The sequence below is a fragment of the Osmia bicornis genome, chromosome 12 (genome assembly GCF_907164935.1).
Source record: "Osmia bicornis bicornis chromosome 12, iOsmBic2.1, whole genome shotgun sequence".
Classification (NCBI taxonomy): domain Eukaryota; kingdom Metazoa; phylum Arthropoda; class Insecta; order Hymenoptera; family Megachilidae; genus Osmia; species Osmia bicornis.
Window position 1 is genome coordinate 7264464 of NC_060227.1, and position 12930 is coordinate 7277393.

At 45.5% G+C, this 12930-nt stretch overlaps 1 protein-coding gene across 2 annotated transcripts in view; it reads right to left on the minus strand.

The window, feature by feature from the left end:
* Positions 1 to 12930, minus strand: part of LOC114876569 (protein gustavus) — a 137783-nt gene that overhangs the window by 119749 nt on the left and 5104 nt on the right. Inside the window, exon 2 of one of the 2 annotated variants that reach the window (XM_029188208.2) lies at positions 8652 to 8766. In XM_029188208.2, the coding sequence (XP_029044041.1) occupies positions 8652 to 8766 (115 nt within the window). Of the gene's footprint in view, positions 1 to 4639; positions 4713 to 8651; positions 8767 to 12930 lie in introns of those variants that run through there. The other variant, XM_029188209.2, reaches the window with a different exon arrangement.

Genomic DNA, 12930 nt, shown 5'->3' on the forward strand with positions numbered 1-12930 from the left:
ACGAGCCCCGGACATTCTTCGGATAAAATATCAGCAGGGAAGGATTGTATCTTTCAAATGGAGATGGTGGAAAGATACGAAGGATTTTCGAGGAAACTCGTAGCTCAAAGAGTGGCACTCGCTTCGAGGAAAAAAGTTCAACGACCGGCGAAGAAGAAAAGTCATTCAGTCAATTTGCTTTTACGCCGTCTCTCGCTTGATACAATTGCGAATATTCCTTATTATGGAACGTTGAGAGAGGATCGTTACGGTTATCGTCTAACTCGAGCTTTCAGAATTATCCTACCTCTAACTATAACACTGAAATTTTTGCCTATAAAATGATGGCGCAGAAAAATCACAGCGAAAGGATTTCTTAAATCGCGAATTAATCTGTTTTATAACATTTGATGTTGAACCAAAGGGAAAAAAAGTTCTGTGTTGTGAGCACATAACGATGCAAATGGGTTAAGGGTCATCAGAGGAGTGGACCATCCCTTACGGGAAGTGACCCACTTACCCGTTTGGTCTGAAAAGGGGTTCTTCCACTCATTCATTTTTATTTTAATCCTGTTCCAGCACCAGAGCATTCGTTCATATCGGCTTTAATATTATTCCTACAATTATTAACCCCATTTTTCTTTAATCAATTCAACGTAATCGCGTATTCAGAGAAGATGCGCGATAATCGTAGGTACCGCTTAACCCTAGAATCACCCGGTAGGTAGGTAGCAGTAGCTGAGAAATTGAAATTCTTACCATTCCACCGAATATTATTAGCCGGGCAGCTGCTCGCGCTCGGCCGTCGCGCCAATTAAATTACGATTCCTGTGTTCCTGGCGAAACGTTAATCCTTGGATAAAAATGTACGAGTTCGTTCGCGAAAGATTGAAAGAGACGATTAAATTTATTCAACGCGGCGAACTCGGAAAACGAGAGAGCCGGCTAATGACACGCGGTTCACTGTTATCTCTGCAAGTGGTAATTCTCTTATTTCCACAGAAAGTCCGTCGAGTAATAGGTTCGAGAGCGTCGGTGTCTTCGTCGGATAGAAATGCAGTACGCTCTTCCATTATCCGACCAAAGTAGACGAGCTAATGCATCACGGAGCAAAGGTTTATCATTTTATCGCGACAAGAAGGAGGAAGCTAATGATACGTGAGAAATCTTGCCGGTAACTTCCGGGACATTGTAACGTTCTAAGATGAATACCAGACCAATCGCGTGACGAACCGTGCACGTATGTTTGAAAAAATAAAAATGAAAAATCATCATCCGACGTTAGAAGCAACGGCGTAACATTTATCTGCGATGATTTCAATAGAATTTTAAATCTTCGTCATAAACTTTTAGGCTCGTTTCGTTCTTTCGCTGGATAATTCGTATCGAGCCTGACGATGGGTGAAGCACCACCCACGCTATCGTCCGTTCTGTTGCGGACGTACTATCACGAATCGTGTCTTTTTCCGACCACGTGCGTTTGTTCGTGTTCCATGTAATCGGTGGAAGCAACGGGTCAATGGCTTCGGTTCTCTGTGTCGATACTACGATAAGAATCGAACGTGAACTTCGGAAGAAACTTGTCGGGTATCATGAACCATCCACGAAATTCAAAACTCCACGAAAGCCCGTATACTTCTGAATTCGTACGCTCCACTTTCGTTCCCTTCTTTCTTCCACGAGATAAAAATTACGCGTTTGAACGAACGCATTCTTTTAAAGGCTTCTTTTTTCCAAGAGACTGCTCCAATTTCAAGTACGATATTTTTGTTACGCGCGGTAAATAAGTCGCGAAAATTTTTGATTGCAACGATAGATAAATTATGGTATGGAAGGAATTTTGAACAGCTCGCGAGACAACTTGCCGAGAATCGAATGCAAGAAAGGAGACACAAACTGGTTGAGCTACTTTGTTTAGAGTGCAACGTTATCCCCGAAGGATAGTGGAGAGCAACGACACAACGCCGGGGTCTTTCTCGTTGAAAGTTTTCCACGGGAAAGTAGGAGACAAGCGCGGGTAAGGGAGTCGTAAACGGGGCGCGAACGCGGGTCTTACAAGTTTTAAATCGCGTGTTATAACGCGTGGCGAAGAGAACCGCTTAGCTTTCGTAGGGAGCCAGCTTGCATTAACCCGAGTTACCTCTTGCACCGCCTATTTCGAACGACGTTAGCCGAGCCTCTGGCAACAGCAAAGCTTCCGGCAATAGAACCACAATTTAGTTTCCCCTTGCCTGGTTAAATTAGAAAAAGTAACTCAACTGCAACCGCCGTTCCGCGTTACCATCGAATCTCGTTAAAATAACTTTTCGCATTACCATGACCGCGTGTGCGCTTCACTCTCTTCATCGAGGAACAATCGCTTTCCCTCGAAAACGATCGAGAACCATAGATGTAAAGTTTCTCCAGTCATTTTTCTCAGATCTCTCGCGTTCAGAGAGTTGATTCACGGAATAGATGTTCGTCGAGATAATTAAAAATTGTTAATTCGTTAACCGTTAAGCAACGAGTGCTTTTATCATTGAAATTCAAAAGATGAACTCAGCTGACGAACGATGGATCAGGGATACCACACGGGCCAATTAAAACGTTAATAAATACAAGAGTTAATTAACTCTTTCTAATGTATTCGTAGTTGGCTGACGATTCGCGACAGCTGATATCTACATTGTTGCAAACCTGCTCAGCTCCTATCTCGACAAGCACATACGTCTAGTCGCGATTCGTTGGTTGGCTTTATGGCGAAACTTTCTGACCCGATTCTTGGAACCGTCTGTGTCCACGATATGCATCACGGTTCGATTTTCGACGACCATGGCCGAATTACTTACTCTAGAAAGCAACCCTGGAATAATACGTTATCGAGCACGGAAAAAATCACTTCCTGGCTCTGTTTAGAAATTTTCAAAAGGCACGCGACAATAGCGTTTACGAACGAAGAAACAAAAGATTTAGCCTCAAGTCAGCTCGCTTGTATAACGAATGCAACCGAAGCAGGAAGTCGTAGATCAGGAAGTGCAACGATCATTGAAACAAGACACGCGGCGATTAACGTGAAATCATAAAACAACGAATGTAATAATACGATTAAGATTTCGCGTTACACGCCAACTGTCGGTTCTCGTGGCGGAAAAGCTTCGAAACCGTGCGCGTTCAAAGTAAACGTAATCGTGGACGAAAATAAGAGGTTTAAAGTTAATAAAAATGTAAGACGGAATAAAAGAGCGAACGGAATGCTGGTTACCGTTCTTTACGACCAGTACGACCTCCTAGATTACGCTCGAACACGCGGTTTTGTCGTTTCACTTGTGGGTTAATGGTTCGAACGTGTTCGAGGGCAACGACGCACCATATGCGTCCTATATTATCTGTACGCTGTACTAGGCGACGCACCATGTGCGTCTGTAAATGTATCACTGCGATAATAATGCTATTGAAAATGATCCTTATTATTTCCTTTTTCCAATAACTCGACTGAATGAAATCAGTGACGCAAGTCACCTGTGACCTTTCGCGGTAGTCAACGAGTTAAATACAAACCCAGCTGCGTTATGATATCGACGGTAACGTTCACCTACGTGGTCTCCCTTTTTTTCCCTCGTTACATGTACGCGATGTTTCAAGATCGCTTCCCTAATTGAAACCGTTCCGTGTAAATTGGAAAATGATCGTTTCCATCCCGTCCTATTCCGTCCTCGTCTCGTTGCCGCGCGTCGTTCTCGTCGATGCCCGGGGTGAAATTGATATTTGATTGCTTTTCTGCATTGTGAACGGCTCCCAGGTCGGCGCTCTCTTTTCCACCGACCAGTCGCGTCATACAAACTTCGTCTCGTTTACAAAGAAAATCGCTAACCAAAATCTTGAAGGAATCGAAACGCTCGTAAAAGCATCGGCGACAGAAAGAAACTTTACGAGCATCAGCCGACACCCACGTAAAAACCTTCTAATCGTTCGTTCGCCGAAACTACAAATTACTAATCCATCGCAACGAGGTTATCGCGCGTTGTAAAAACCGTTTCAGACAGAAAAAGAAAAATATAATATAAACGGTCGACAGAGACGAGATAACGAAGACAAGATATCGTGAGAATGCCTGGTGAAACACAAACAATGCACCTCGGTCACGTATGCAATTACCAAACGAATTCGTTGATCGAATCGCATTAACGCGATGTGTGATTTCAAATTTACCACCGACACACGCACGCGTCGCGTTCAACGTATGCTGCAAACATACGGTACGGAGGCTGATCAATTTTTGCAAAAACAGGAATTACTTTGGAAACGTTCGACGTCATTATCCGCACCGGATATCACGGTTATCGTTGCAGCGTAATTTCTGAACGATTGGTACGTTGGAAATGTTCGTAATAGGGACCGTTTCCAGACAGCGAACTGCCCACGCAATGGCGTATCTTTAACGAACGAACCCACATTGGAACGCGTCCCTATTCCGCGAGATACATGCGGTGGCCGCATAAAAAAAGTCAGCTGATCGGTTACGATACAAGACGCACGCATAACAGATAGATACATTCTCTACCAATGTCTTTCCACTATGACAGTCGAATGATCAAATGCTATTCAATAATAAAGACCTGACATGTACTTGTTTAAAGAGGACGAGCAGGAAGAATACGTGAAAACGAAAAGAGGAACTAACCTTGATCGTCGGGCCAGCTTCGAACGTGCGTTCCCGCGAACAATCCCTTCGCCGTGGTTTTAGCCTTTCTGCTTCCAATGGTGGCGAAGATAAATAAGTCCTGGGAAGAATTAGCACACGAACAACTCCTGAGTCTCTTTTGCACCGCGAAAATCCGAATGTTCGGGACTTTTGCTGTCCTCCTCGATACACGATATCCCTTTCTTTCTCTCGCTCGTTTACCGCAACACACGGAAAATGGCAGCCTTACTGCACTCGACCAACGCTTGCCAACCCGCGCACTAACACCACCGTGAAAATGCCCGGAAAAATCGCGTTTCCCGTATCCCTCGACCACGAATGTTTCTGAATCGCGACGCTACGAACAACAATAACTCGAAATAACACGAAGAACGCGCAGGAAACGATAAAGTTTACGAGAAATCTTCAAGTAAACGACTACGGACGCGACGAGTCCTTGTTTACGACGCGACTCCACAAACGGTCTGACCGTAGATGCGCGCGTCTCGTTGGCATCCCTGCTCGACGGCCGATATCCGAACAGTTCCGAGTCGCGCCGACAGATGCCGACAACGCCCTGCTGTTTCGATACTCTTTTCAAAACGCTATGAATAATAATAAACTGTACAAACACGAATGTTTTCATCAACATCTCGATAAAAATTGATACATTTTATGTTTACGCAGTTGTGACAAACAGAATATTGTTAGAATAATGTTCAGAAATAAATTAATAATACACAGAACTCGAATTGACCGAACGTTAGTAACTACCAATGCATCGATTTCCCTCTCAACGTTTACGTTTGTTATTTATACCCTGAAACTATATTGAAACAGAATACATTGGTATTGAAAAATAATTAACATAATTAAATGAAAATATATTATGCAGGCCCTGTTTGTGCACGTTTTTTTGACTTTACACGAATGCGTATTTTAAAAATAGTACAACCTGCTCTATCTAGTGGTGAGCAAAGAAATTAATAAAAAAGAACATTAAAGATAAAAGAAAAATGCATACTACCGACCAAGCTAACTAAACGTTCTGGAAACTGCGTGTACTGCCATTGTTCTTTCTTTTATTCATCACCAGATGGTAGTAGCTGTACTGTGTTCAAAGCGCGCAAGCAACACTTAATTTGAAAGACAAATAAATGATAGTAGCATGCGATGCCGCGGCTGTAGCACTGATAAGCTAGATTATGAAATCAAACACGCTAAGTGTGTTATTACCATCGTCTTACTTCCCGTATCGTTACATTACACCTCTAAAAGCAAGAAAACGGGAAGGGGGTATAGATAACGAAGAAATATTGATACTCAATTGAGCAAAACACAGATGAAACGTCAAACGTTTGCCACGACAGCAGAAGCTTAACCTTGGTCGGTTTGCAAACGTAGCAAAACCGGCAGTGTTCGACAAGCAATACGATCGATATGTTTACGTATCGAGATACAATTCAAACGAAGGAGAACCACGGTGTTCACCCTCATCGAGCGTTTATTCCACTCTTCTCCCACCTTGGCAAAACTCACGCGTGAATGAGAAAGAAAGAATGAGGAATTTTGTCCAAGTGGGAGAAGAACGCTTGGTCTAAAAGGCACCATCAGACATAACAAACTTCCAGCGAACCTTCGAAGTTGTTCCCTACGAAACTGTACGTAACACGGTGTAAAACGTTCTCCATTTCTTGGGAGGGAGGAAAGGAACGAGAAATATTTACAGAATAATTGCGCTTTTCACCCTCATAAATCGCGAACGTCGTTTCACCAGCTAAGGACACTAGCTTTCGTTCATTCTAGAATAATAAATTCGTTTATCGTTTCATCTGCAAGAACGGTGAACAAGGTGGAAGATACGAAAGTAACCGGGGGTTGATGGTAAAAGAGGGGTAAGTCAAGTCGGTTGGCCAGCGTTGGCGGTGGACGGCCGATGGTCATTTGTGGTAGCTGAACTGACTTCTTGGGGGGACGAAATGTCTCTTGCGATCCCACCACGAGATACCGGACACGCTACACCCTTTCCAGGCTCTCTCTCTCTCTCTTACCAACCCCCTGTGTTCCTTGCTCGTCGAGTGATGTCCACCACGCGACACGCCAACACCACCACCGAAGACATCGAGATTGTCTTCGGCCGAGGGTGTATAAAAGAACCGACGAACGTATTTTTGCCTCGGCCGCGGAAAGAATTGCCATGACACGCACGGCCTGGCTGTCTCTCACGAAGAGGAATACTGCCGAACCACTCGTAAATAACGTCGTGTTTAACATCGTTTCTTTTACGGTATCGCACGGTAGGATTTATACGACTAGGAGGCTGATAAATTCGTGGCAAGTCGAAATCGGCTACAGGAATACCTACGCGAATGCGCACGACAATTGATCGGTAATTACTGCTACAACAAAGCCGAGCGTGTACCTATTGATAAAAGTTACAATACGTATGAACTATTTTCAAGGAAAATCGTTAACTCCGCCGTTCGTTCTATTATATTATGTTAATGCTGATCAACATTAATGTAAATTCGTTGGAAATTAAATAGCCCCTACGTGTTATTTCCTCGAAAGTACCTGACGAAAACATAGGAAAGGATAAATTGTGGGTGCATGTCAGCCAAGCCTGAGAATACCTATTAGTGTCGATTGTTAAAACAATTACAATATCTCGTGGAAATCAAGTAAACGCGAGAAGATTGTTGATGCGTGCGCTTGAACCGGCACGCAGCGGTCGCCGCGGCCGGTTCTTAATAACATCGTGTCCCCGAGTACTCTTACCTTCCTACCATCGATCTGTTCACCCTTGGAGTCACGTTAAATGCGTTCGTTTTTCATCCACGCCACGGACAGCCTCGTGTTTCATCACAGATTATGGTGAATAACAATGAATGGAAATTCGAGCCACAGCAGCTAAGGAAGCAGGGTGTGACGCGGCCTATGGGTTTGAGCGACATGTTTACAAGTTTCACTCGGCTACCTATTCGAGGAATTAGTCGTGCTGCTGCGAGACCAACTTGTTCCGAGTCGCGTCGACGTCGAGTTCCCGAGGAAAAATATGTAATTCAAAGGAATAAAAGATCAAAGACTTTGTTTCCAGGCTAGCCTTCCTCTCCTTTCAACGAATCGGAACATATTTTCGAGGAGAACGAGGCAGAGAACATCGCCGAGTCCAACACACGTAAGTACTCGCATAAAGAGCAGGAAGACCATATACTGGTCGCGAGAGGTATGATAAGCCGTGCACATACTTGACGTGAGTACTTCCAGTACCCACGATACTCACGTGAGTAGAGTGTGGGGCAAGCCGGTATCAAGGCTGCGAGACACGGCAACGCAACTCTTGGACATGCCACCGAGATCACCAACAAGATATCGTCCGCTCGTATTTATGGCTACCGAGATTTCGCATTATTAGGGCCATTTACCGTTTTCGCCCTATAATATCGCGTCCTATGGCTACCCCGACAGCCCGGAGAACCAGCTCGAGACGCGGATCGTGAATTTCAGGGAAGACGCAACCCTGATGGTCGAATTTCAAGGTTAATCTCCTCATTAGGTTTCTTTTCAGAATAATCTAACGAGCTAGTATCGTAAAGACGATATTAACGCGTTAGCAAAACTTGAAAGATTATTACCACTGGTGTTTCTTATCATTTATTACTACAGGCTTATTTTTACCTATCCAGATAAATAAATAAATCTACCGTGGGTATGATAAAGCCACTTTTAATGGACTTCCTTGTGTAACGTGAGATAATAGTATTAAAATTATCGCAAGGGTATCTTTAACCTGGCCTAACGATGGGCAATCAGGAAGTCTAAGGGACTAATTTTCCCTTTGACATGTTTATTAGGTTTGAGATGGCACAGCGAGCATTGTAATTACATGCAATTATCTATCATAAATTAGAGATACAGGGAATTAATCGAGGGTTACTTGGCGTACTATTTAAATAGCTCGAGCACGACGATACTTGTTCAAACATATTATCGTATTACTAATTTCACTTACCTTGCTTCTTGATGAACTTGCAGCGAGAAGTCAAACAGGGGTAGTATCCTGTGTCGAACATCCCTCCGGTGACGGGTCTTCAAAGAACTGCTTTCCACCAAAGAATCGATCGATTCTGAAACAACGATAGGTATTCTGGTTAGCATAGAAAAGGAAGATGGAAAGAATTTCGTTGTAAATCAGCTCTTCTATTCCTTTCACACCGGAACAGATAGACCCAAGCTAGTGAACTCTATTCCGTTCAATATTTCCCACGACAATAGACATCGAGCTTGCGATAAAGTTAATCGAAGAAAGTCGATTGAGACGATCGTCGTTCGCGTAGCAGAGCCAAGAAACGATCTATCTTTGCAAGAGGCCGCGTTATCGTCAACGTTAACATTCGTTTTCCTCGATGCATTGTCCTGCGATCCAGTCAGGCCAGACTCCTCATTCGTCTCCCATTCAGAATCCCGAGTTCCGACGTTTCCGAATCTCCGAGGCGGTCCATTGTGCTGTTGGCCCTCGCGTTACTCTCTCCAGCCCTTTATTTCTCCCTCATTCCCTATCTCACTCCCCCCCTCCTGGTGACTCCCTAGCTGTTCCTTCTGCGGTCGATCTCTCTTTCCATACTCGGAGTCCTCTCGTCCAGAGGTAATGCGGTGCCTCGAGGAGCCACCGAAGGGGGTGGACCAAGAGGGTGAACCACTGCTGTAGATGGGGTTTTTAGGGGTGGCGACATGGAATCCGGGAATTCGTGTCTCGCGGGGTAGTCTCGGCAGGAGCTCTATCGATTCTCAACGAGACGACACACCATCCTCGCTGTTTCGATACACGGTTGAAACTACTCCTCGTTTACGCAAAACCTTATCGGGTCCACCGTATAAAAGCAAAGTTTCGCTGTTACGTTGGCTGAACGCGATATAAACGAAGGAAGGATTCAGGAGGCGAGGACGTAAAGCTTGATACGCTTTTGACCGCTCGAAACGTGACCGAGTTTAACCCGAACGTAAAGTGCAAAAAGGCTAACATACCTTAAATATGTAGATATATTTTTAATTTTATCCAAAGAGTTCCACTCGAGGATTTTTCTGATAATCATTAAACGAGACATTGTTCTAGACATTGATGAAGGAGACGCTTTAATAGAGCAAAGGGCGACTATCAAAAACGTTCCTCCACAAGCATGGTTGATGTTTAAAGAGCCGCGTGCCTAATAGACGTCTGCAACAGGATCCCCATCGGTGACGAAAATAGCAAGAAAAAGTGGGATGTAAAGGTGATGGAGCTTTAGGAAGGGAAGTGCACGTAACCGATAACCGATAAATCTTGCGATAACGCAGCATATTAAGGGACGTGAGCGCCGCAAACTCTGACATGTGCCCGTGTACTCGCCACCCTTCGATTCTATCATCCAACCTTCTCACCGTTAACCCAAATTACGTGTCGATAAACTGGGTCATGAATTTTACTGACACAAACATCAAAGAGCGAATATAGTTAAAGATTCGATATGAAATTAGAAACATCCTCGATTTCGAGGTAGTTACAAAGCAGATGGCGAAGAACGATAGGACAAAACGTCGAGGCTCGAGACAAAAGAAGGCGGTAGAAGGCGGACCACAATATCGTGGCCATAAATCCATCGGGAGTTGATCAGACGACATTCCGCAAGCAGTGCACGTACTCTTGGTATATCCACGGCATGACCAGGAAGGGACGCCATCTTGAGGCTTTCCTTCCTCCGCCCACAGGGGTGATTCTTTATTGTTTCAATAAGCACAGCACAAGTCCGGCCTTATTAGCGAAATAAACCTCTTTTAACGACGTTCCCGTGCCCCTATCTCTCTCTTCTTCCATCCTACCTTTCACCACTACCATTACTTTCTTCTATATTCCAACGGAGAGCAGAGTAAAAGTCGCTACCGTTAGCGAAGGAAAAGTTCCGCCCGGAAAGAGGAGACGAAAGAGATCCGAGAGAGGATGAGAGAGAAACGTAAAGGGGCCAAAGGATTCTTGAACTGAGTTCTCTTTCAGAGGAGTCCAAAGGGAGAATCGATAGGTTTTTCCGCGGGTTCCCATGGAGACCGCGAAGCGAATCGGACTATACACACGATAAGCGACGAAGACGTGGAAAGAGCATCGTACCCCTTGCGCAACCACCCTCCTTTCCCTACCTGTGCACCCTTTCCCTCTTTTTACCAGAATTTCAACCGAGCTTCTACTATTCATTTTCAATCTATCTTATCTGCAAGAAGAATCGAACCTCTTCAAATTTAAATATAATTTGCCATAATTCACCGGTGTCTTGGTCTCTTTTCGTACCGTATGTTTCATCCTCGATGTAACATAAGTGACGGGTGGAAAAAAACGATCGTCTAACATCGTCAAGACGGCCATCTTGTTGGATCGTTTCTCATCTTTTACGAGGCTCGACAGCGCCGTTCTGTCGCCGTCTCGTGTCGTTTCAGCCTCCCCGCGAGAAACAATTGAATGTCGCCGAGTTTATTTTCGGAAGCCTTAATTTAATTCTCGTCTTGTTGAGGGAGGATGGTTGAAAGAAAAGGAGAGAAGAGAAGAGAAGAGAAGGAACGAAACGGTCGCAGTTAAGAGGCGGATCTTTTGTTTCGTGCCGCTCTCTTGTTCGAGATGGTCTTTTTAAGTCACGTCGACCTCTCGCGAGAGAGAACTCAGGTTTATGTCCGTTGTGACGATCGATTGTTAGATCATTCTTTTAGTGCACCTTTGCTTTCGTTTACGACTGTTTGCAGCTTGCAGTCGCGATGATTTTACTTGCGTTCTTGAACAATGCACTTGGATACCATCGACTCTGATCAGATGCTACCAACCTCGATTGATACATATCTAAATTAATGAACATGAAATGATTCCAAGTCGAGAAATGAAATCTGTGTCGCGGCAATACCTCTTCGAGAAGGTACCCAGCACTATCTCGCGATGCATACTATTATAGTAGCGAGTACAGCATCCACATACGAAGAGCCTCGTCTAAACGTGGCAGTTGTACCTTACCGCGCTGGTACTTGCACAGGTGTATGAGTGCGTGGTAGCTTTGCCAGGAGTCAGTGACACCTCTCGCATCGTCGGTGGCGGCGGCTGTGGTTTCTGGTAGCCATGGTAACCACCTCCTACACCCCCGCCTCATCCTCCACCTTTTCCACCTCCTGAGGGGGCTCCACCACCACCTCCATCCCCCACCAACCGTCGAACAGCGCCTCCATCCCCCGCTGCACTCTTCTCTGTCTCACCCTTCACTCCTCTCCGCCTACGCTTCCTCTTCCAATTATCATACCGTCTCGCTTCGTCTCACCCTTCTTCTTGGATGTCCCTGTGTTCTCCTCGACACCGTGGTTCGCCGGGAAAATAAGAGAAACGAAGAGGGACCAGGCATCGAATGCGAAGGTCAGAGGAGAAGGAACACAGAGAAGTGGCCACTGTTGCCAAGCCTGTCCTTTTTACTTCTCTCTCTTTGCCTCACTGTGTCGCGCGGTCTTCTCTCGTCGATGCTGGGATACACGCAAGCTGCGCCCTCGACGTGGGTGCAGCCGGTGTGTATGAATAGACGCAGCAGCGTGTTACCGCCACGTCGCAAATGAACGCTGCCGGTGCATTCTCCGTTCCTCGTTCGCTCCTCATCCCGGCAGTTCTGCTTTCCTCCTCTTCAATGTCTTTACTCTCCCTCTGGCCTCTGTTCCCCGGTCGTGCCGCGCTCGTATCGCTTCTCTACGCGTGTCTGCCATAATGGCGTTGGCCCGTCACAGACGCCAGTTATAGCCCGATCTACGACGGGATGTATGACTAACGCTTCCTTCTATTCTGGGAGACGAACACGCTCTTCAAAGCGAACGGAACATTTTGTCCTGAAACCTGAACTACGCAGAATTCCATTTCTTCGTTGGTTCGAAAAGTCTATCTTCTTCTTAGGATACACCAACATCCTCCATTTTGGATAACACGGCTCCCCTCGTACAATGGTATAAAGGCACACGGGATCGCGGTTAGACGCGCGCAAACGCGAGGATGAGCAGAGATGCTCCGGGTGCTGGTCCAATCAGAAAAGGAGGATGCTCCCCTCGATCCAATAGGGATCTCCTATAGCTCCGTGGTGCGTGCACACACGCACAGGCTGAATATCCTGACGAGTCGAGGGACACACGGGCTCGGGAATACGGAGGACGCAACGATGAGCGAGGGAGGCATCACGAGTGGGAAGATCAACGACCAATAGGGAAGTCCCCTTGTCGGAGATAACGATGGGTCGCATTTATACCGACCAGGG